Source organism: Rhinatrema bivittatum, chromosome 4, assembly GCF_901001135.1.
Source record: "Rhinatrema bivittatum chromosome 4, aRhiBiv1.1, whole genome shotgun sequence".
In the NCBI taxonomy this organism is placed as follows: Eukaryota; Metazoa; Chordata; class Amphibia; order Gymnophiona; family Rhinatrematidae; genus Rhinatrema; species Rhinatrema bivittatum.
In genome coordinates this window covers 371,905,816-371,929,232 of record NC_042618.1, presented here as the reverse complement: position 1 = coordinate 371,929,232, position 23,417 = coordinate 371,905,816, and the positions used below count along the sequence as shown (strand labels likewise).

Genomic DNA, 23,417 nt, shown 5'->3' with positions numbered 1-23,417 from the left:
TACGCGCGTGACCAGGCCTTGCACGCACTGCGTGCATTTTACAACAGGCCCAGCCATGTGTGTAAGCCTTGATATGCACACAAGTGCTGGGCCTGTTGAAAGGGGTGGCCCAGGGGGTGTGGTCTGGGCGGGGTGGGCCGGGACAGCGCCATTAGCCACTGTCCTGGGGAAGCACGTGCTGGCAGCTGGATAGTGCATGGAGTCTACTGCTGCTCTGATGGAGCAGCAAGGTAAAAAATAAAAAAGATGTATAGCTAGGAAAGGGTTAGGGGTCGGGGAGGAGAGGAGAGGGAAAAAGGGAGGAAGGTTAGGTAGAGGTATAAGGAAGTTCCCTCCCAGTCCGTTCCTTAATTGGAGCAGACTGGGAGGGAAATGGGGAAGCCCTACTTGTGTCGCCACATGTATTTTTCTAAAATTTCCCCTCCCCCCCGCACCTACCCACACATGTGGGCGCGGAATTGAAAATCCGGCACGCATGTATGCACAGGACCCGCATTTTATAACAGATGTGCGCCGACGCACGCATGTTATAAAATGGCCGCGTCCTTGTGTGTGCACCAGGAACCACACAGGTCTTAAAATCGACCCTACCGTGTCACAATAATTTCTTTTTTTTTTTTAACTCTTTATTTATAATTTTCAATTAACAAACAAAAATAATTTGCTTGTATCAGAAAAAATTGGATATTTTACAAAAAAGTTCAGAAAACAAAGAAATATCAGATATAAGAGAAATTAATACATTGTAAATATCCAATCAAAAAACTTGAAAAAGGAAGGGGGGAAGATGAAATTAAAGGGGAGGACAGAAGAAATACATCAGAGAAAAGGCATTAGCATAGTATGACCAGCAGTATTTAATGGCAGCACCAATTCACTCAGACTGCAGGGGAAGAGGTGATTGCCCTGTGGGCTTCTATGAAAGATCATAATTGCTCAAGTTGAAAAAAAATAAAACATTCATCACCCCTTTTAATAATACATTTTCATGGGTAACAAAGGGTAAAAGAAAAACCTAAAGAAATAGTAGCTTGTCAAAAGGATAGAAATTATCTTCTCCTAACTTGTGTAACCTGAGCTAGATCAGGGTAAATCCTCACTGATTGACCATGAAAAGAAACACAAATTCCTGAAGAAATTACGCATAACATTATTTAAATCAGTCACTGAGATAAAGGAAATTAATAGAGTACATCTATCCAAAACTTCCAAAAAAGAATTTTCCAAAAAGCTGGCTAGATTTTCAGGTATTTTATTATTAGCAATGGGTCCAGAAGATGTTCTATTAGGCAGGAAATGACAAGAATTGAGAGAAGGCATATTTCAGAGGAAAAACCCAGAACTTCTTGCAGAAACCGCTTCCACATTGAAAAAGGAATTTCTCCAGCAATTTTAGGAAAGTTTAGAAAGTGCTAATTTAAATGTCTAACATTATTTTCAACGGAGATATCCAAATATAGAGAAGGAGCAAAGCTGCACTCCCCCTGCTTCAGGGTCCCCCTGAAGCAGGGGGACCCTGAAGCAGTCATTAATTGATGCATGGATTAAAAATAAGGAGTGGTTCCGTTTGAACGTTTAAAATAAACATTTTGATGATACAACTCTTGGACCTATAGTACTCTTGCACTCCTTTGGGATTGTGTAACATTATTTTCAAGCAATTCTACATGTCTAGAGAGCGCCATTTGATCTTTTATGGTGGCAACATTAAAGGCTTGGATTGATTGAATCTTAATTTCAGCTTCCAAAATTCTAGTAGAAATAGAACTGACTTGTTCATGCAGTTCCAACGCTTTTAGATGAAAATTGAAGGGGATAGAATCTAACTTAGAGTCGAAGCGTTTCAAAGAATTCCCGAAGCCAGCCACAAGGTCCCATAATGCTTCCAAGGTGACCGCCTCAGGACGAGGTGGTAAAGTGAAAGACTCACCCACTTCAATGGCTGGAGCTTCCCGAGATGAACCAGAGGGAAAACTCACTGTCAGCCCCGAGGGTGCAGAGTCTCTGGATCAAGCCACCAAAGAGGCTCTGACATGAAGACCATCCTCCAATCCAGGGCTGGGAGACACCTTCACAGCCAACGAAGATTGAGAAAGCGCCCCCTCCACCTTGGGCACCGATACCGCGTGATTGGTAGGCACCTCTGGAACGCTCTTGTGGAGGTCATGCTGTGCTAACAGCAGCCAAAGTTCTGGGCTAAAGGACGCCTCGTCTGCAGGAGAACTCGGCTCTCCCCTGCCATGACTCACACCAAAGTCTTCAGCTCCCTGTACTGCCAGCTGGCTCATAAAGCGTATGATGTTGGTTTGCCTTGGGGTCGGAGGGAAGACTCTGACCTTCCCCTTGCGCTTGAAAGGCATTGTAAGTCCAGGAAATGAATAACAAGCAAAAGGCTGGGCAACAATCGCTTAAACAACCTCACTTTTCACAGATTTTGCTTTGTCACTTGTAAAATGTGTTGGTAGCTTTCAAAAGTGGCATGCGGGTGCACATATGTGCATTCATCGGCCTCCACCCAGGGATGTGGCATTTTTATAACAAATGTACATATATTTATGCATGTTATAAAATAGCCTGATCGCACATACAAGTGCGCCTAATTTTAAGTAGATGCATGCCTGTGCGCACCAAAACCGCTTCTACCACATAAGTGGGGAAATTTTAAAAGGGATGTGCGCTGATTCCATTGCCTGTTTTTTACCAGTAGCTCTCCAGTTCGTCCAGTTACCAGCTATGTCCTCCAAACCCCTCTGGTTTGATACCATGTACACCCCCCAGTTACCCCAGACCCTTTACACTCCTCAGATATGGCTCGTTAGTTTTTTGTTTTTTTTAAACTTACACGCCATCCATAGCAGAAGTAAAGTTATGTGGCAGGGGAACTTGGCATATGTTGGATTGCGTAAGTATTTAAGCGCAAATTTCCGGTTCAAGTATCAAAACGCCCATGTACCATCCATGCTCTGCCCAGACCATGACTACGCCCCACCCCTTTTGAGAAGTTCCGAGATGTGTGTGCAGCAGCATTTACACATGAATCCGGGCGGCTTTTAAAAATCCACTTGGCACGCAAACCCACAATATTTGTGCATCCCCTAATTAATACATGCGTCAAAATTCACCTTTCAATGTGCTTATAAATGGGTAGGGAAAGTAGGCATTTTCATGCATTGGAAATAAATGTGCATACTGAACCTACATGTGTATTTTCAAAATTCTAGCATTAATCCACTTACATGTGCAAATGCTGTACCATGGTTGCCTCTATGTCATTCCCTACACAAATTTTGCATCTACTTCACTATCCTAATGATCCTTGGAGAAATAAATTCTGCTTTCTTTCACAGCATAATAGAATGATGGCCAATTTATTTAGTTTGTTCATTTTTCTTATTTGCCTTACCTAATATGCTCAAAACGGAGAACTGTAACATGTAACAATCTGACTAGCACAACTTAAAACATATAAATAGTCTGAATGATATAACTTGAAAACATAAATGATACACATTATAACCAATAAAACTGTATGGCATTGCAAAATACAAATGCTATATCATCAGGAACCGCTGCTCAATGATCCTATATTATCTGTAGACACAAAGCTGTCTACTGTGCCAGTTAGCATCCCTTTCTGTTCCATTTCTATTGTTAATTATAGAAGAAAGATAGGAGAGTATGGTGGCTCATCCATGATGAAGCCACACTACCTTTAAACCATCTCCATATCAGTTTCAGCTCCATTCCCTTCTTTCTTCTGCAAACATTCCTACAAAAGATAACAATGATTAACTATTGCATGGAACATGAGAAAGGGTTATGAATATTGTACAAGGGTAAGAGAAAGGAAGATGGTGGAATCAGTGTCAAGTGGATTGAGAAGACAGAGGGCCAAGAAGAGTCAATGGACTTTAATTTCTGTGATTTTCTAGTTCCTTGTTAATGAAAGAAAACAGTGTCTGAAGGTTAATCTACAGAAATGTAATGTGATGTAGAGTAGATTTCTCTTCTATAATGGCCATGCATGTCTTATGGTGATGTACAAATAATAAGGAGAATTATGGTACACAGTGCTATCTGAGGCATTCAGAGGTTCAGAAAGTCAGTAGAGTTGGAAATACATCATTTATGCAAGGGTAAAGAGGAGAGTTCCTTGCACAAAGATCATATAACCTCATCATCTTGACTGCTTTTAGAATCCATTACATACCTCTGTTCAGTAGAAAACAAATCCATTTGGAAGGAAAAAAATTCAGCATTTCTAGAGCATTTCACTGAGAGGAATTAGATGCTAACATTTTGTTCTTCTATTTATGCTGATTCAGAAGAAATTCCCTTTGCAGTCACACTGATTTGCCTTTATTCAGCTGTGAAGGGTAATGTTTTTCATATGGCATTTGTACAATTATAATTTTACAAACATAAGGGTTCATTCACAAAGGCACGTTAGCCCGTTTCCCGCGTAGTAAATGGCCTAACGCAGGTATAACACAAGCTATTTCAAATACCTTGTGTTGTTTTGGCCCCAGCACCACATGTATTTAAATGAGCTGATTATCATTGAAATGCATACTAATCAGCTCTTAAATACCCTAAATGATATAAATTAAATAATGTGGCTTGCTGAAAAAATTGCAAGCCACACTGGCCTTTGCCCCATCATGTGATAGGGGCAGCTGGTGTCATTTTGAAAAATGGCTGCCACTGGGCCTGGAGCCCAGGGCTGGAATTTTAATAAGGAGGGGGGAGACCAGAGGGTGGGAATTTAGCCTCCAAGGGTTGGATTTTTGTATTGCAGGGTTGGGGGGCGGGGTTTTTAATCTTCAGATGCCTCTAGGGGCGGCAGTGAGGGGAATAGAAGGATGGGACAGGTGGTCTATGCACACCCAAGTTTTTTATCATTACTTTAGGGTGGGTTGACTTGGTGTCGTTGACCCCTTTAAGCAATGGCAGTCCCAGGACTACCATCACCCTTTGTAAGGGGGACATTTACTACTGCAGTATTTTCCCTCTTGGTATTTTACTATAGACAACAATTCTGTGGGAGTCATGGAAAAATACTACAGCTTAGTGAATGAATCCCTTAAATTTAAGTCCTCTGGGGACAAGAAAATACTTACAGTACCTAATTGGAATCCACTTTGAAGTACCTGAAAAGCGTAATTTTCAGGTACTTCACCAGACTGCGCCGCACAGCACCAGACTGCACCCCCCGGCCTAGCAGAAGCCTGGCGCACCCGCGACGTAATCTTTTGCCGGCGGCTCGGCCCTTTAAAAAAGAATCCTCCTCCTCCTCCAGTGCCACGCGCCAGGCGTTGGGCACCAGAGGAGCACAACTAAGGGGCCTGCCCCTTGGTGCGCCTCTTCGTGCCGCCACATCCGTGCCGCTACCGCCTTTTCCACCTACTCTTACCCATGAAACATCCAGTCGTACTCCTTATTTATTCCACCCCCCCTATTCTAACTCTCCTCATGGCCACCTCATACTTCCCTCCTCCCTTCACTGGCAGATCTTCTTTACACCGTCCACCCATCCCTATACAATCTCTGTTCACCCTCCTTACATGCTAACCTACCCCATTCCCACTCTTACCTACAAGCCATACCATCTCAAAAAACTCTTACCCTTCTCTCCTCCCTCAAATCCCTAGTGCCAATCATGATTTCCCCACTATTGCAATTTCTCTGCCTTACTACACTATCAATCATACTCTTCAACTCACAGTCTTTAACCAAAAAAACTCCTATCTTGAATGACCTCCTGCTAGACAACCAACCTGATATCTGCGCAATAACAGAAACATGACTCAAACAAACACACTTAGTACTCCTGAACCAACTCCCCACCCACCTATATGATATCTATTTCCTGCCCAGACACAAAAAAAGAGGGGGAGGTCTCTTACTGGCTGCTAAGAAAGATCTGAAACTTATCTCTCAGACAGTTAACACTGCCCCCAAATTTGAAATTGGATTTTTCAAATCATCACAATTACAAATCTGCCTAGTATACACCCACCCCTGTCCTCCTCGACCACAACGCCTCCCCTCTCATTGAATTTATTGTCGCAATCATAGATATGGACACTCCAGCTATCATCCTCGGAGATTTAAATCTCCACGTCAACTCTATCCCCCTACCCCCTCCTGTGATGCCCTCTTATCCTCTCTCTCAGCCATGGGCTTTGAATAAATCATTTCCAGCCCTACCCACAAAGCAGGCCACACCTTGGACTTAATTTTCACTAACTCCCACCTCCTTCACGCGGACCCGCCCACCTGTACCCCGGTCCCATGGTCAGACCACTCGCTTATAAAAACCAAGCTCACTATAAATAAAACACAGTTACCCAACCAAAAACAAAATAACACCATACAATACAGAAAACCCTGTACTAAAGAGGAGCTAACCCTCGCCCATACTAACAACCTTGATAATCTTGACCTCACCAATGTGGAAACTGCCCGCAACTCATGGAGCAAGATAACCACCAACATTGCCAATAAAATCTGCCCATTCACCCCCAAAGACCTAAACTCAAATCTCTCAAAAAAAAAACCCAAGGTACATGGCTGAACTAAAGAGACTCAAACAAGAATTAAGAACCAAATAAAAAAAAATGGTGCAAGGATCCATCCCCTACCCATCTAGCTACTTATAAAAACACTCTCCACTCCTACAGAACTACAATCCTTAAAACCAAAAAAGACTACTATGCCCTTAAAATCCATAACTACCAATATAACGCCAAAGCCCTCTTCGTTTATGTCTTGAGCCTTACAAAAACATCGCCCCTCACTATCACTGAGAACGAGGCTTTAAATAAATGTAATGAACTAGCACTCTTTTTCCACAATAAAGTTGAAAAGCTTATGTCACGATTCCCACCCTCCCCCTCCCCTCCCCACGCCACCCAAAAAAACCCACACATCTCACTCAACTCTTTTGAACCCACCAAATGAAACCCTCCTCATACCTGGAGGATGCTATCCCGACAAAAACTTCTTACCATCGCAGACATTATTGCCAAGCCATGATCAGATATCATTAACTGCTCTCTTTCCCTCGGACAAGTTCCTCCCGCCTGGAAACAAGCCACCCTCAAACCCATTTTAAAGAAACCAAACCTAGACCCATCTGACCCTTCAAACTTCCGGCCTATCTCGAATCTCCCCTTCCTAGCTAAACTTATGGAAAAGGAGGTCAACCTACAACTTGCCGATCACCTGGAACAAAACAATTCCTTATTCCCATCACAATACGGCTTCCGTAAATTCTTCAATACGGAAACCCTCTTAATATTCCTTACGGATACCCTACTCAAAGGACTCGACAAGGGCCAATCGTACATTCTAGCTATGCTAGACATTTCTGCCGCATTCGACACTGTAAACCACAACATACTAATTAATCACCTCTCTGAAATAGGTATTTCTGGAATTGCCCTCAGCTGGTTCAAATCCTTCCTCAGTAATAGGCACTATAAGGTCAAAATTGGTAACCATGAATCTAACCCCATTAACCTAACCCGTGGGGTTCCCCAAGGTTCCTCCCGCTCCCCAACACTCTTCAATTTATACCTACTACCCCTTTGCCAACTCCTCGCTGACCTCGGTCTAATGCACTATATCTACGCAGACGATGTCCAAATACTCATCCCCATCACTGAATCCTTACCTAAAGCTCTTAAGACCTGGGACATCTGCCTCACCTCCATCAACCACTTCATAACTAACCTCAACCTCGCCCTAAACACTACAAAAACAGAGCTATTTCTCATATCCCCAGACCTCCACAACCTCCTTCCCTCTGATCAGTCCTCTCCCTTTCCCCAGCACATCAGGGACTTAGGTGTCATCCTTGACAACCACCTGAACCTAAAAAAATTTATCAACAACACCACAAAAGATTGCTTCTACAAACTGCATGTCTTCAAGAAACTAATACCCCTCCTCCATCACCATGACTGCCAAACTGTCCTCCAAGCCACTATATTTAGCAAGATTGACTATTGCAACACCTACTCTTAGGCCTTCCCACAATTTCCATAAAACCTCTCTAAATGCTGCAAAACGCAACTGCTAGAATCCTCATCAACTCCCACAGAATAGATCATATCACGCCAATCCTCAGAGATCTCCATTGGCTTCCGATCCCCTCCAGAATTCTCCACAAGACCCTCACAATTATCCACAAAACGCTACACAACTAGAGTTTTCATTGGCTTAATGACTTTCTGCACTATCACACATCCAACAGACCCACCAGAGTGGCCTATAAAGGATCCCTGGCTATACCCTCTCACAAACTCTCCCAACACATCTCCACCAAAGATCGTGCTTTTTCCATAGCGGGACCTACACTATGGAACTCCATACCCCCCGAACTACGCCAAGAATACTGCACAAAAACCTGAAAAAAAACCATCCTAAAAACTTGGCTATTTAAACGGGCCTACACATAACAGCACCCCCACCTATTTTCTCCCTAAAGCATCCTCTCTTCCTCTCAAAAAGCATCCTCTCCCCCTCCCAAAAAGCATCTTCTCCCCCTTCCCTTCCCCCAACCCCACTTCAAACGAACCTTGAAGCCAAATCTAGTTAACATTCAGTTAATTCTGAATTTAGTTTAATGCAGAATCTTGTAAATAGTTAATCAATCTCTTCTACTCACCCTTCTCTAGTCCACTGGACCCTTTCACTTCCTCTCCTCTCCCAACTTGTTCCTTTATCTCCCTGTTACATGTAACTTTATTTTTCTTTTCCTAAATCTTGTTTAATTAACCCCGTTATTTGTAAACCGATGTGATATGCATATGAATGTCGATATATAAAAGTTTTCAAATAAATAAATAAATAAATTTAGATAAGTAAACAAATATATTAAATAAATTGTTTATGACAATTTTTTGATGTCATTATTCTGTATTCTCCAGTGCCATAGTTTTCAGTTATGTGTGGATTATTCTTTCAACTTGGGATGTTAATGTTGTGAGATATAGTCTGTCATTTAAAAAACCTGTGCATTTAGGTTATGTGTTTTAAAATATTTTGCCATTTGAAGCACAATGGGACATAATTGACTTCCTAAAATGGTGAGAAAAGTCTAATTGTGTAATTGTCTGATGTCATGTCGAATGAGAATACTTTGAAATAACAAACACTTCATTTGCATTTCTAGTGCTGATGATGTAGTCATAAAGCTAAATGGAAGCCAACTAACAGTAGAATACTTGGAAGAAAATGGATTCACAGAACCTGTTCTTGTTCCAAAGAAGGATGGTTTGGGTTTAGCTGTACCAGCACCTACGTTTTATGTCAGTGATGTTGAAAACTATGTCGGTATGTATTTGATAATAATAATAAAAAGTAACATATTTTGGCAAATATTTAAATGTGATGATTGTTCAAAAAATTATATAGTTTCTCTTACTTCTAATGTATATAAATTTATTTTTTTCAGTATTGAATACTGTAGAATATATACCATAAGTTGCTTTTTAAGTATGCATTTATTTATTTATTTATTTTTTATTTTTATATACCGGAAGTTCCTGTATAAAATACATATCACTCCGGTTTACAGGTAACAGAAATAACTACCGCCGTGTGGCGGTTTACAAGGAACATATCAAACGATTTATATGGAATTACATGGAACATATCAAACGATTTATATGGAGTTACATGGAATATATCATACGATTGATCTATAATAAGTGGAAAACAAACTAAGTTCAACTTTGAGTACATAGGTTAGGCAAATAATAAATAGGTCAGATAAACATTATATTAATGCTATAGGACAGGAGGGTAGTTTATTTCTTGATCTTAGCTCTCTGGAAATGCTTGTAGGAAGAGCCAAGTCTTGAGTTTCACTTTAAAAGTGGTATGGCATGGCTCAAGGCGGAGGTCTGGTTGTAGCGAGTTCCAGAGTGACGGGCCCGCTGTGGATAGGGCGCGTTTTCTCAGGGAGGATTTTGCGGGTTGGGTGATCAATCTGTTTTGGTATGCCCTTCTCGTCGGCTTTTTAGACGTGTGTAGTTGAAGCTGGAAGGTTAAGTTAAGTGGGGAGATGTTATGTAGGGCCTTATGAATCATCATGCTGCTTTTGAATTGTATCCTGTATTTAATGGGAAGCCAATGGAGGTGTTGTAGTATCGGGGTGATGTGGTCTTTCTTTTTGGAGTTGGTGAGAATTCTTGCTGTGGCATTCAAGACCATCTGGAGGGGTTTGGTGGAGCAGGCGGGAAGTCCCAGCAGGAGAGAATTGCAGTAGTCCAATTTCGGGAGAATGATGGCTTGGAGTAGTGTGCGGAAATCTCTGTAGCGTAGAAGTGGTTTTAGTTTCTTTAAAACTTGTAATTTAAAGAAGCATTCTTTTGTAGTGTTGTTTATGAATTTAGTGAGGTTGAGTCTGTTGTCTAGGAGTACACCTAGATCTCTGACTTGAGGTGAGGTGATGTGTCCTGATTTGTCTGGGGAGTTGCTGGAGGTAAGTGGGGTAGTTTGTTCTGGTGCTATTATAAGGATTTCCGTTTTGTTAGTATTTAGAACCAGGTTGAGGCTGGTTAGTAGATCGTTGATGGATGAGAGGCATTTATTCCAGTAGGCCATGGTCTTGTGTAAGGTATCTGTTATGGGGATGAGGATTTGTATGTCATCCGCGTAAAGGAAGTGGGTAAGCTTGAGGTTAGTAAGAAGGTGACAGAGTGGGAGAAGATAAATGTTAGAGGTGGTGCAGTGAGCAGTAGATTTATCTAGGGAAAGTTATATATGTAACTTGTCCCAGATATTCAGTGGTCTGAAAAGACATTCCATGTAATCACATGAAATGAAGAAATGTTGTCTGATGCAAATGATGTTTTAGTATATGTGAATTAAATAGTGTGGTATGCTGTGCTACATATGTAATTTATCTTATGTTCATTAAGGCCTAAAATTTAACACCTACTTCAGACCAGTTGCTGAAATAGTGTGCATGGTAGAAAGTTAAGGGCTTAGCTAATAGGATGTATTGAATGTTACTGATGGAGGCGATGGTGCTGTTAGAGCAAGAGATATGATGGAAGGTGTAAACTAGAGGATAGGAAAGAGAGAGGAGACAGCCAAAGAGAAGAGAGCATATTCTTGAGCATTTCCCAAAAAAGTCACATTTATTTAGACAAGAAAATATATTTCCAAACCAAAATTTCATTGATGACGTTTTTCAAACATTGTTGGACACTACATGTATAGGACAAAGTGCTGTAACTAGTTCAAATAAAGGCCCACTCCACAAGTTCCAGTCATACTATGATTGTGCTGAAACATTGAATTGCATGTGTTTTATGTCCTGCATAGTCTCAGATGGTATGAACAGAGTGCAAGACAGATTTTACAACTCATCGGCTGTAGCCTTGTTTCTGTTGCAAGTCCTCTCAGAAGGCATCAAATAGTAACTAGGAGAAATGCTCCTGAGGCAGCCTCTTCCTATTCAAGGTTGGGTGCACCTCTCTAACCTTTCCATCTTTGGTCTGTGGCCCTCTAAGATGGCTCCTCCTACGTGATATGGATGGGAGTGCATGCCACAGAAGGCAAGGTTGGAGTAGTTTGGGGGAATGGGCACATGGTGTTGTCAGTCACCTGACATTGCTTTGCTGGCTTATGTCAGTGACCTTTGCTTTCATTGAGGTGGTTAGCAGGTTAGTATGTCTAAAGTCAACTACAGACGTTCTGAGTCTTTAGTAGGAGTAGTTGTTGATGTTTCATTGCTGCCTCAGTAATATAAGGTGCTTGTAGAAAGGGGTTTAATACCTATGTTCTGGTTCAGGGTTTGCAGATTTTAACCCCTCTGTTGTGTCAGGGCTGCCCAAGGCCCATATGATGTCTATCTTCCTTTTTGATGGACATCTGAGGTGCGTGCTTTTGGTGTGGATTTTCTTCTTCTGGAAGTCTATTCTTTCACATCCTCTTCTGGGTTCCATATGCTTTATGGTTTCTGCCTTCAACATTGACATGCAGCCTTATGTGTCAGGTTTACTTTTATATAAGATGGCAGCAAGGGTATAAGGCATGACGAAAAGTTGGCTGTGTATACTCAGTTTATTATGTATATGCTATTTTTGTTATGCTTTCATACTATTTAGTGCACAGTCACTATTAGGGGTGGATTTTAAAAGGGTTATGCGCGTAACCCTTTAAAACCTGCTTCTGCGCGCGCTGAGCCTATTTTGCATAGGCCCGGCGACACGCACAAGCCCCGGGACGCGCGTATGTCCTGGGGCTTGAAAAAAGGGGCAGGGAGTGGGCGGGGCAGTCCAGGGGCGGGGCAGGGGCGGGACCGAGGCCTCCAGCACAGCGACCGTGCCAGGGGATCGTGCGCCTGCACTTGGCTGGGGGAATTTAGGTAGGGCTGGGGGGGCGGGTTAGATAGGGGAAGGGAGGGGAAGGTTGGGGGGGGGGGGGTGGAAGAAAAGTTCCCTCCGAGGCCACTCCGATTTCGGAGCGGCCTCGGATTTATAACATGCGCGTTGCTGCGTGCGCCATGTTATAAAATCGGGCGTAGTTTTGTGCGCGCCGGGTTGCGCGCACAAATCTTCGCCTGCGTGTAATTCTTAAAATCCGGCCCTTAGTGCATAGAAGCTACAGTTTTATGGGTGTGTGTTCACACTCTTTTGAGTCTGTTTTTGAACAAGTGTGTTAAATATAGTGCAATGCAAGTTAAGTGAATGTTTTAGCATGCATGTAAAATTTTTTAGCAAATACATGTTAACAAATTTTAGCACAAGTTTCAGGGCATAGGCCCCTTAACATCTATTAGACCTGTACAGAGATATATCTGATAGTGTTTGACTAGCTTAACAGAGCATTCAGTTCTGGTGATGAGCCACTGGTATGTTTCAGAAATAGACATCACAGTGAGTGATGAGTTCACGTTCAAACCTTTTATCTGACTTTGTAAGTAACTATTCCAGTTTGTAAAGTTACCCCACTTATCTGGATGAAGGGCTTGCATTGTTGCCTTTTGGTTATAACGTGAACCGTTTATTTCATTTATGTAGAGCAGTGATTCGCAAACCTGCCCTGGGGGACACTCAGCAGTCTGGTATTCAGGATATCTGAAATACATATGCATGAGATAAATTTGCATGCAGTGGAGGCAGTACATGCAAATCTAAATTATATATATTCATTTTGGATATCCTTAAAACTCAACTGACTGGGGGTCCCCCAAGGCAGGTTTGGGAACCACGAATGTACGGGATATCACAGAGGTAAGGTGCACTTTATTTTTTCCTTCCCAGTTGCATTTTGATTCTCATCAGAATCTAGTAAACAAGCAGCTCTTTCTCATGGTTGAGCCGTTGATGTAGGTCAAAGACAAAGTGGCGGTGGTGATATGAATAAGGGAGGAGGGCATTCAGATAGCAAATGCAATATTTTTCAAAATAGTAAGTTTTATATTGAATCCACAAAATGACTTTGTACCATTGCACACATAACAGCACAGTTTTTTCCTTCGCCAGCAACATTTTGGCTAAGATAAACCACTCTGCTTCAAATCTGTAGCCAAATTTTACTGGGACTCTTACAAAAAGACATCTTTGTTTTGTTTTTATTCCGTATAAAGGTACTTATGGAGCAATGTAAAATTATGCCACCCCTTTGCCATGCTGTAGACACAACAGATTCCAGCCTCTGTACTCTTTTTTTTTTTTTTTTTTCCCTAGAGAGAGGCTGGCCTAAACCAGCAACAGAATTATCTACTTATAAGTGCATAAATTGAAATATATCTGGCAAACAGCAGGACTGCACACAAGCTTAGCACGGAAGTTCCTGATTTCAGGTGATCAAACCACCTTCTTCAGTTAAGAACATGACGAAACTCCTCCCATCCATCTGTTCAGTACAGCCCTCTGTTTATTTATAATGTATTGATATTTTAATCTATGGTAATTCTTTTATAATGCAGGCTAGATATGTAAATAAATGAGGGCAGTTTTTGTTGTGTACACAAGACACATTTAGCTTGCAGCTGAGTTTCAAAGGTAAACCATCCTTGTGGGTTTCCCTTTGGAAAATTACCAGTCACAAAATATGTGTGCTAAAGTCGCTCACATACGTTTGCACTGCTCTTTTAGTACAGGCATAGCACAGGTGTATTTGAAAATCGAATGTAAGCACCTTCCCCCCCCCCCCCCCACCCCTCACCCTAAAACTGCCCACAGGAATGCCTCTTTGTAACCCAGCTGTGAAAGCTGGCACACATTTTTAGCCGAGCAGAGGAGGACAATTTTCAGGCGTTTTTTGGCATAAGCATATGAAAACTTCACTTGGGCTTATTTACACTTAATTCTCAGGCCTCTATTATATAATCACCTTTCCTGCTCCACCCTTCTCCCACCACAATTTTTATACTGCCCTCTATGCCCCCCCCCCCGCAACCGATTTGCTTTGCTGGCTGAGGGGCAAAGTCTCCTCCAAGGGCAGCTACCTTTCATGCCTCCCCAGGCTCAAGCACATCCTACCTCTGCAGCATCTTTGAATCATTTTCAGCCCCGTCAGACAGGAGACTTGAACGCGAGTCTCTTGCACCGCAGTGCTACAGCCTGTGCTGCGGGGCCAACCTTGCTAGCAGCTATTTCAGCAACATTCCTTTACAAAAATTGAATACACTGACAGAAAAACGAAAAAAAAAACAAACCAAAGATGTCACATTTGGCAAATAATGTTTCTGTGAAACACATGATATGTGAACTGCATTCTAAAATATTAGCAGATGAATCCTTTGCCATTTTTTTTAAATTTGTATTTATGAGATTATACAGCTACCAATAAACCATGCATTTTGCTACAGAAACACAATATGAAATGAAGAAAAGAAGAAATAAAAATTGCAATAAGAAAACTAAAAAAATATCCATTAGACTGCAAAAGAAAATAGGAAGGGGAGGAAGATAATGGGTTCCTTGGCCATTTTTTACCATACTGTTTTGGTGAAACACGACTATTAAAGGGAATTTGATAGTTTATTTTATTTTTAAAAAGATAAGTCTTTGAGATTGGATTTACAAGCTTAAGCTGTGGAGTAGTGCAAAATACATTAGGATGTTTCGAAGTGTGAGCCTAGAGATGCACGCTATTAAAATTATTCATGTAGATGTATTTTCACGTAGTGTGGACTATACAGAATACAAGTCTGTTACAGCAGACACATTTCTACCAATTATTTTTTAAATTTATCTTTATTTAACAAATTTTGCATTATAATATGCACTTAATAATAGAGAATGTAATGTGCATAGTAGATAGAGCCGGATAACCAGGAACTGGTCAAAGGGGATGACAGACTGAGGTCACTAGAAGGAAACCCATGAAAATATCATTGTATACAAAGCAAACATCATGGTATGTTACATATTGTGGTCATATGAAGAGCTTAAACAGTGGCTTGAAGCCTAAAACCATTCAATATATTGGGGTAGATTTTAAAAGGAGCGTGTGCGGTGTTCATGTGCGTGCGCAAGTTATAAAATCGGGGGTAGGCGTGCACTAGAGGCTGCACAATTGTGTACCTTATGAGTGCTGAGCCCACGCCGAGACGCACTGCCTTCCCCCATTCCCTAACCCCCCACCCCACCCCACCTTACCTTCCCCTACCTCCCGCGCCCTTTCCCCCCGACCTTTTCCTTTTTCTTTTTTTTGTTTCAAAACTTACTTCAGCCCTAGGGCAGAAGTAAGTTGCGCGTGCCGGCCAACTGCCGGCGCGCAATCCTCAACCCAGTGGTCATGCAGAGGCCTCTGGCCATGCCCCTGCCCCTCCCCCGGATCACCCGCCCACACCCTGCTCCCGGACCTCCCCTTTAGTAAAGCCTTGGGACTTACATGTGTCCTGGGGCTTTACGTGCGTCGCCGGGCCTTTTTAAAATAGGCCCGGCGCACGAAAGACTGGCTACGCGCTTAACCTTTTTAAAATCCGGCCCATTAAGCATTAGTAGCATCCGACTTTATTTTTATTTAAACAGTTTTTTTATTTTTTATTTACATACTTGTTGCGAGTGCAGCCTTCAGGAGCCGATGGTGTGGGCTTGGCGCGCGTCACTTGGCTCATAGGAGAGCGGAGCCCTTGGGCCTCGGAGCGGCTCAGGTCGGGACACGATTCTCACCCGTGGTGAGGTGTGTGTGCAGGAATGGGCGGCACAGGAGCAGAACTGGACGGAGCTTGGAAGACTGGACGTAGACATGGAGACTTGGATGTAGACTTGGATGTAGACGTGGAGACTTGGACGTAGATGTGGAGACTTGGACGTAGACTTCGAGACTGAGGAGGCGAGGATAGAAAACCAGGAGGGATGAGCAAGACCCTCAGGTGCCCTACACAGTACGTGGGGCTGATCACGGGCCGCATTGTTTCCGTCGTGCTCTACATAGCCAGAGGGCTGGTTGCGGACCACGAGGAGAATGGGACAGGCTCAGGAAGTCTCTTAGCACAGGGTTGCAGCGACCCCTTGGATCCTCCAGAGTCGGGACTTGGGAAGACAAGATAAAACCTTGGAGCTTGACAACTTGGATTAAAAACAGGGAATCTCCGGAGGCACGGGTCCTACAGAACCTGGAGCATTAGGACCAGATACATGACAAAACTTGGAACATCAAGGAACTTGGAACATCACTGGAATGGAGTCACGGACGTCTCTCTGGAATGGAGTCACGGATTTCTTTCTGGAATGGAGTCACGGATTTCTTTCTGGAATGGAGTCACGGACGTCTCTCTGGAATGGAGTCACAGATTTCTTTCTGGAATGGAGTCATGGATGTCTTTCTGGAATGGAGTCACGGACGTCTCTCTGGGCTCACGGACATCTTGGAATGGACTCACGGAGCATAGACATCAGGACATGGAACAGACATCAGGATTCGAAGTCACGGACATCAGGACATGGAACGGACATCAAGACATGGGACAGACATCAGGATTTGGCGTCACAGACCTCAGGACTTGAAACAAGCATCAGTCTGAAGAGAGCTCTTCAGGAGCATCTGGATAGATGTGAAGACAACAGAGGAATGGAGCAAGGCCCTTTTATATTTATTTATTTATTTATAACTTGTATATACCGAGGTTCAATTAACAAGATTAATTATCACTTCGGTTTACATTACAACCAGCAAAATAACAGACAAAGTCTTGTTTTACAATGAACAGGGAATAATAACCTGGATAAAACAAAGAACAGGGAAGAAATAACCTGGAAAACATAAAATGGGTGAAGCAAGTATAGAGAATAGGGTTTGTATAACTTGGGCGAAAAGCAAGGAAATTAAATAGGGGAGGACTGTGAAGGCTTTTATTACATCACCTTCATGAATGTGGTGGCTCTGGAACTGTGTTAATGGTTCACGCAAGAGGTAAACCACTATCAGTGCATTGAGTTTAATAATGAGTATTCTCAAGGGCCTGAAACTACTACTGGACTGCCTCAAGGCTCAGCAGTTTGAGCTATGCTATTTAATACATATTTAACACCTCTGTGCAATGGATATAAACAATGGGCCAGATTTTAAAAGGGTTACGCGCGCCGAGCCTATTTTGCATAGGCTTGGCGGTGCGCGCAAGCCCTGGGACATGTGTAAGTCCCGGGGCTTGCAAAAAGGGGTGGTCAGGGGTGTGGCCAGGGGGCATGTGGGCGGTCCGGGGGCATGGCTGAGTGCCCCGACACAGCGGCCTGTGTCAGGGCCTGCCGCGCCGGCACGCGTAAGTTATAGGGCAGACCCAGGCAGTCGGTGGGGCTGCGGCCACTTCAACAGCTGGCCCTTTAAAAGGAATGAAGAGGCACAGCCGCGCGCCTAAGGAAGGCCAGGAGCAGACTGCAGGACCTTGGACAGCGGCCCTGCAGAGCAGGAGGAAGCAGGCCGTGTTAGTGGTGTTCTAGCCAAGGAGGGCCCAGAGGCAGGTGATGTCTGCGGCGTCCCTGCCAGGTCAGTGGGCAGGGCTGGAGGCGGCACCCAGACGTGAATAATCTCGAGGGTGGCCTCCTGCCCGCGATGAAAGCGGCGTCCAGGGGCAAGCAGGCCCGAAATAGCAGCGGCGGCTTTCAGGCCGCATGAGGCCTGATCATCAATGGCTCCAGCCGCGAAGATGCGAGGGGCAGCAGAGGTAAGGCCCTGTCTGCAGGGGTGCAACAACCTCATTCTAATATGCCTCATTGTAACCTAACTCATTGTAATGTAACACCTTTACACAAAAACATAAAACATAGAAATGATTTGACTTGGACTACCTTGCTGTAAGCTACCTCACTTTAATGTAATCTGCACCTCAAATTCTAACCTATACTAACATGATTGTAATCCGCTCAGAAGTGGCTGACCAGTTATGAAAGGTGGAATAGAAATATTACATTAAATTAAATATGCTCATATGTTGACAATAACTAAGTGGGCTTTTATTTAAACTGTGACAGTTTGTCAACTTTGCCCTAATTTGGATCGTAGCAGTTTCAAGATAGTAAATGTATGCTCTGGTGATTTCACATTGTGATAATTGCAATGCTCTTTTTGTTACTGAAAAAGTAATTTATAAGCTACAGGTGGGCCTAAATGTGGCAGGCAGGGTGATCTGTAGAAAGACCAGTAGAGAGAGGAACCTTGCCACTGTTGAGGAAACTACATTGGTTTCCACTAGTCTCTTGTGTTAAATTCAAACTAGTTTTAGTGTGTTATGAAATATTGGCCCTTACTTTAACTGGTACCGTCCAAATAGAACCCTGACATGAAGTTAAGCAGCCTTTTAAAGCATCCCTTGCCTGTGATAATTTCTCTGTTTTGGATTCATGGACAGAGCTTATTCATCTGCAGCCCCCTTGCTTCTGGAATATGTTCCATTAGAGGTTAGATGGGAACACAATGATTTAATTTTTAGAAGGCTTTGAAAAACTTTTTTATTTGCACAACTTGGGGATTGAGGAAGGCCAATAATTGAATTTGACCTTTTGGCTAGGCATTTACGGATTGAGTTTTAGTTTTTTGTTGGGTTTTTTTTTTTTTGTTTGTTTTTTTTATAAATGTAACCATTAATTTGGAGATACTTGATTTTTATTCCATTTTTAATTTAAGAATTTTGAGATTTCAGGTATATGACGGACAAGTGCTCCCTTATCAGTTTGGTCATGTTTTGTTATTATTTCTGCAGAAATTGATTAAACTTATATTTGTTTTTTAGTGAATGTAATTAGGTTTCTTATGTTATATGTTTTTTATTATATTATGGTGTCATGTATATTATGGTTTGGCTTGGGTGTTGGTTTTACTTTTAATTGCATACTGTTTTTATGTATTGATTATTCTATTCATATTCTGGTTTACACTATTAATTTTTTAATTGTAATTTATGTAATTATACTATAATCTGCCTTGCTTAGATTTTTCTGGAATGGCAGAATATAAATCTGTGAAATTTAATTTAATTTAATTTGGGGACATTGAGGGCTTTGGTACCAAAGGAGGAGGAGAATGTAAAACTTTGTTGCAATGTAAATCTTGACATAAAGAGTTATGTATTAAAGGTTTGCATGCACGCTGAGGCCATTTAGCATCCTAACAAAATAATGTGCTATGTACTAAGACGCTAGCATGCATGTTAAACCAGTCCTTGAAGACATTAGTGTGTATGGGCTAAAATTAATGTTTACATGCATGTAAATGCAGGATTGGCAGATTAGGCTTTAATGGTATGCCTCCTCCATGTGCTGTCTAGTGTACATTCTTTAAATCCTAAAATTAGTCACCTTCTTCAGACCATGTTAACATGTTTTAGTATAGTAACATAGAGTTCGATATTCAGAGGACACTCAGCACTTTAATTTAAGTACCAAAGTTAGGCACTTAGTTTAGGAGTCTATATTCAACTGACTTTAGGAACCTTAAATTTTGACTGACTTTAGATTCCTAAATGAAATTATAGGTACCTAAACTTGAGGCACCTAAATTTAGCCACTTAACACTAAAATTCAGTGCTAGCAGGTTAAGCCCTTACCTGCCTGAAAAAGATTTCAATGCAAGGCTGTGGGTGCCCGGAATTCTCTTCCCAATTGCGAGTTACATGTGATGCTGGGAGGGAACAACCAGCCCCCTGGCAACTGCACTTGCACCCAGCCCCTTTAAAAAAAGGTTGGGGACAGGGCCTGATAATCCCCACTTCTCTAAATCCATATACATACATGAGGCAGAGACCCCTTCTCTCCCTTGCCTCCCAAATTTAGCCAAGAGGCCACAGGCCTCTGAGAGTAATGCTGGTAGCATACACCACTGGCTTTGTCAGAGCAACGCAGAATGCTGCTAGGAGGGCTTAGGCCTGTGTCCTCCTGATGTCTAGCATTATTCAGACGACAATGGAAGTAGCGTATGCAATTCAGGATGCTTAGCTAGGAGGATCGAAACCTGTATCCTAGGCATAGGAACCTTTGGCAGGGGGACTTATGGAGAATTGGCAGAGGGAAATTAGGAAGGGAGGGACTTTCTAGCCCTGATTTTGATTTCAAGCAGACAGAAAGATGGTGTTTATGGCTTCAGAAGAGTAGGATGGAATATGAGGAGGGAAATCGTCATGCCCCCTCCAACATTTTTTAAGGAATTGGGGTGCAAGCAGATATGCAGGGAAGCTGGTGGCATCCCCCAGCATAACAATTAAAACTCGCAGATGCAAGGGGGATGATAGACATCCATATTTAGTCCTACTTGAGCAACACCTAGATTTTGACCACTGAAATCAGTGTGAGGCAATTAACCTCTTTTCCTAAAGCTTACCATCCACCCTTTCTAAACACTTAAATTTAGGTGACTTGTTAATTAAGGCTCCTAAATTTAGGCATTTTGCTTGGGAAAAATTTTGAAGAGCTAGATCTAAAAGCCTAACTCTGAAAGTTAGGTACCTAGATCTTTAGAATATTGGGCTTAAAGTAGATGATGGTGGATAAACACCAAATTGTCCCATCAAGTTCCTATAGAATGGCATGGTTATAGTGGTCCTTGCTGTCCTTAATGTGGTTTGTCAGTTCAAAGACCATTGTGAGTATTCTGAGTCTTGACCCAGTACAGTAGTCTGGTAGACTAGAGCTTCTTTAATGTCAGCAGAGCACTTTTCTAAGAGCTTTGAGGCCTTCCCGTACTTCATCATTCTACCACTGCAGTTCCAACCAGGGCTGGCACCACTTCAGGGGGACTGCCCCCTCACAAGCTCCTCAGCTCTATAGGGGGCCCTCCACTCACCTAGTATATCTTGAGATCATCTGCCACCAAGCACACCATTGGGACTAATCCTGGCATCAACCTACAGAGTGCTCAGAGGTGAACAGTCAGATGCCAGTGCCTTCTGGAGTCAAAGCTGGCAGGTTTTCCTACGTGATGTTAATGGCATGGGAGTCCCTGCAGACTCTGTGCACTGGGTGTCGTGATGGTATGGGTCAGCCTTGCTTGAAAGAGGCTTACCTCCTGTGCATGGAAACTTTGGAGATATTTAAATGTCTGTCATATCTCCCCTATCCCTCCTTCCTCTAGGGTATTCATGTTTAAATCTTTAAATTTGTCCCAATATGCTTTAGAATGAAGACCACTGACCATTTTAGTAGCCACCTCTAGAGCTACTGCAACCAGTTTGTATCCTTTTCAAGGTGTGGTATTCAGAATTGTACATTGTATTCCAAATGGGATCTCACCAAGGACTTTCATAGGGTCAATATCCTTTTTTCTGCTGATCATCCCTATGCACCCACGCATCTTTCTGGCTTTTGCCATTGCCTTATCCACGTGTTTGCTCCCCTTAAGATGATCAAACACCATCACCCCTAGATCCTGCTCTTCTTTCATGCTTAGAAGAATTTCACCTCGTATGATCAGGAGACTGTAATACTGAGACCCTAATTTTTTGGGTTAGTATACATGTTAATAGCATATATATGCTATTGAGGCTATTTTTCAGCCCTTCTTATTGCGTTTGCTCCCTCAGGGTTGTCCATTCTGTTGCAGATCTTAGTATCATCTGTACAAAGACAAACGTTTCCCACTAACTCCTCTGCAATAGCCCATGAAGATATTTTAAAAAAGCCCTAAAACTTATCCTTGAGGCACTCCACACCTCAACCCTCTTTCTTCAGAGTGTACTCCAATTTACCACTAATCTTTATTGTCTATCATGTAAACAGTTTTTCATTCAGACCACATTGGGGCTCACCCCCTAGCTGCTCAGTATATTTATGAGCCTTTTGTACTGGACAGTATGAAAAGCTTTGCTAAAATCCAAGTAAACTACATTAAGTACATGCTCTTCTGTTGCTCTTGGTGGTCCACGAGCTAAACCTTTGAACTGTTACTCTCATCTCAGTTGCCGGGCTGTGCACCGACGCGGCAAAACACCGCTAGGAAGATGCCATGTTCCAGCGCAATCTGACACCATCAACAGTTCATGTGGCAAGATGCTGCTGGGCCTGTCCAGTTGTGCGTCTCCTTGGGTGCACATGCCGCCTGATCTGACTTTTAAAGGACCCGTGGCGGAAAAAGCCCCTCGGCACCCGCTGATGGCATCGGACGCCAGGCCCTATAAAGGGCTCGTCCTGGCCTTCCCTCACTGCCTCAGCAACAGATCTCATTACTCCTGGAGTAGAGCGTGTTGCCTCAGCAGCTTCAGCCAAGTGTCTTGTCTTCAGTGTTCCTCGCCTGCCTGTGCTTCTCCTCGCCTGACCCTTTCTGCCTATCCGTCCCCTCTTTCCCTTCGGAAGGATACCTTGTTTGACCTCAGCTTGTCACTGGATGTGCTTGATTTCACCCTGCTCCTGACGAGTGCCTGCTACCAGATATGCCTGACTGCCACATGTCTCTGAACCTGGTATCTAGGGCGACCACCTTCACCATCAGCAGAGAGCCCCACAGTACCCAAGGGAACCTGAGGGGAACGAGGGTGGATATAGACGAAGCTCCAGTTGGGTCTCTGTCTTGTCCGGGTCTGCCTGCCGATAGTGGGAACCTGTTGGGCTCCTCCCAACAGGTTGTGCCAATCCTCCCTCAGCCCAGTATCCTCTAGTGCAACACCTTCATCTAATTTTATGCTTATAATCAAAGAAATTCATCACTTTGGGGGTCATTTATCAAAATGCGCTAAGGCTTTTTCGCATGCATTAAGGGCTTAGTGCATGTGAAAAGCCCCATTAACGCATGCGATAGGCCCTTACCGCATGCGAAAACGTGTTTAACGCATGCAATAGCACATCGTATGGTGCAATGCAAATATGAAAAATAGGAGTGGAGAGTGGGCTGGGTTTGCCTGGCTGCAAAGAGCTACTGCTGATTTTAACAACACCTTTTTGAATTGTGTTAGGTGCCATGACTGGGCAGTAAGGTTTTATTGCCTTGTGTGATGTCTCCTGCAAGGCCTATTTAGATGA

At 42.9% G+C, this 23,417-nt stretch overlaps 1 protein-coding gene across 3 annotated transcripts in view; it reads left to right on the top strand.

Annotated features, from left to right (window-relative positions):
* Window positions 1–23,417, top strand: part of PHF2 (PHD finger protein 2) — a 381,209-nt gene that overhangs the window by 208,940 nt on the left and 148,852 nt on the right. For 2 of the 3 annotated variants that reach the window (XM_029600845.1, XM_029600846.1), the window contains exon 4: window positions 9,182–9,342. In XM_029600845.1, the coding sequence (XP_029456705.1) occupies window positions 9,182–9,342 (161 nt within the window). Of the gene's footprint in view, window positions 1–9,181; window positions 9,343–13,712; window positions 13,829–23,417 lie in introns of those variants that run through there. The other variant, XM_029600847.1, reaches the window with a different exon arrangement.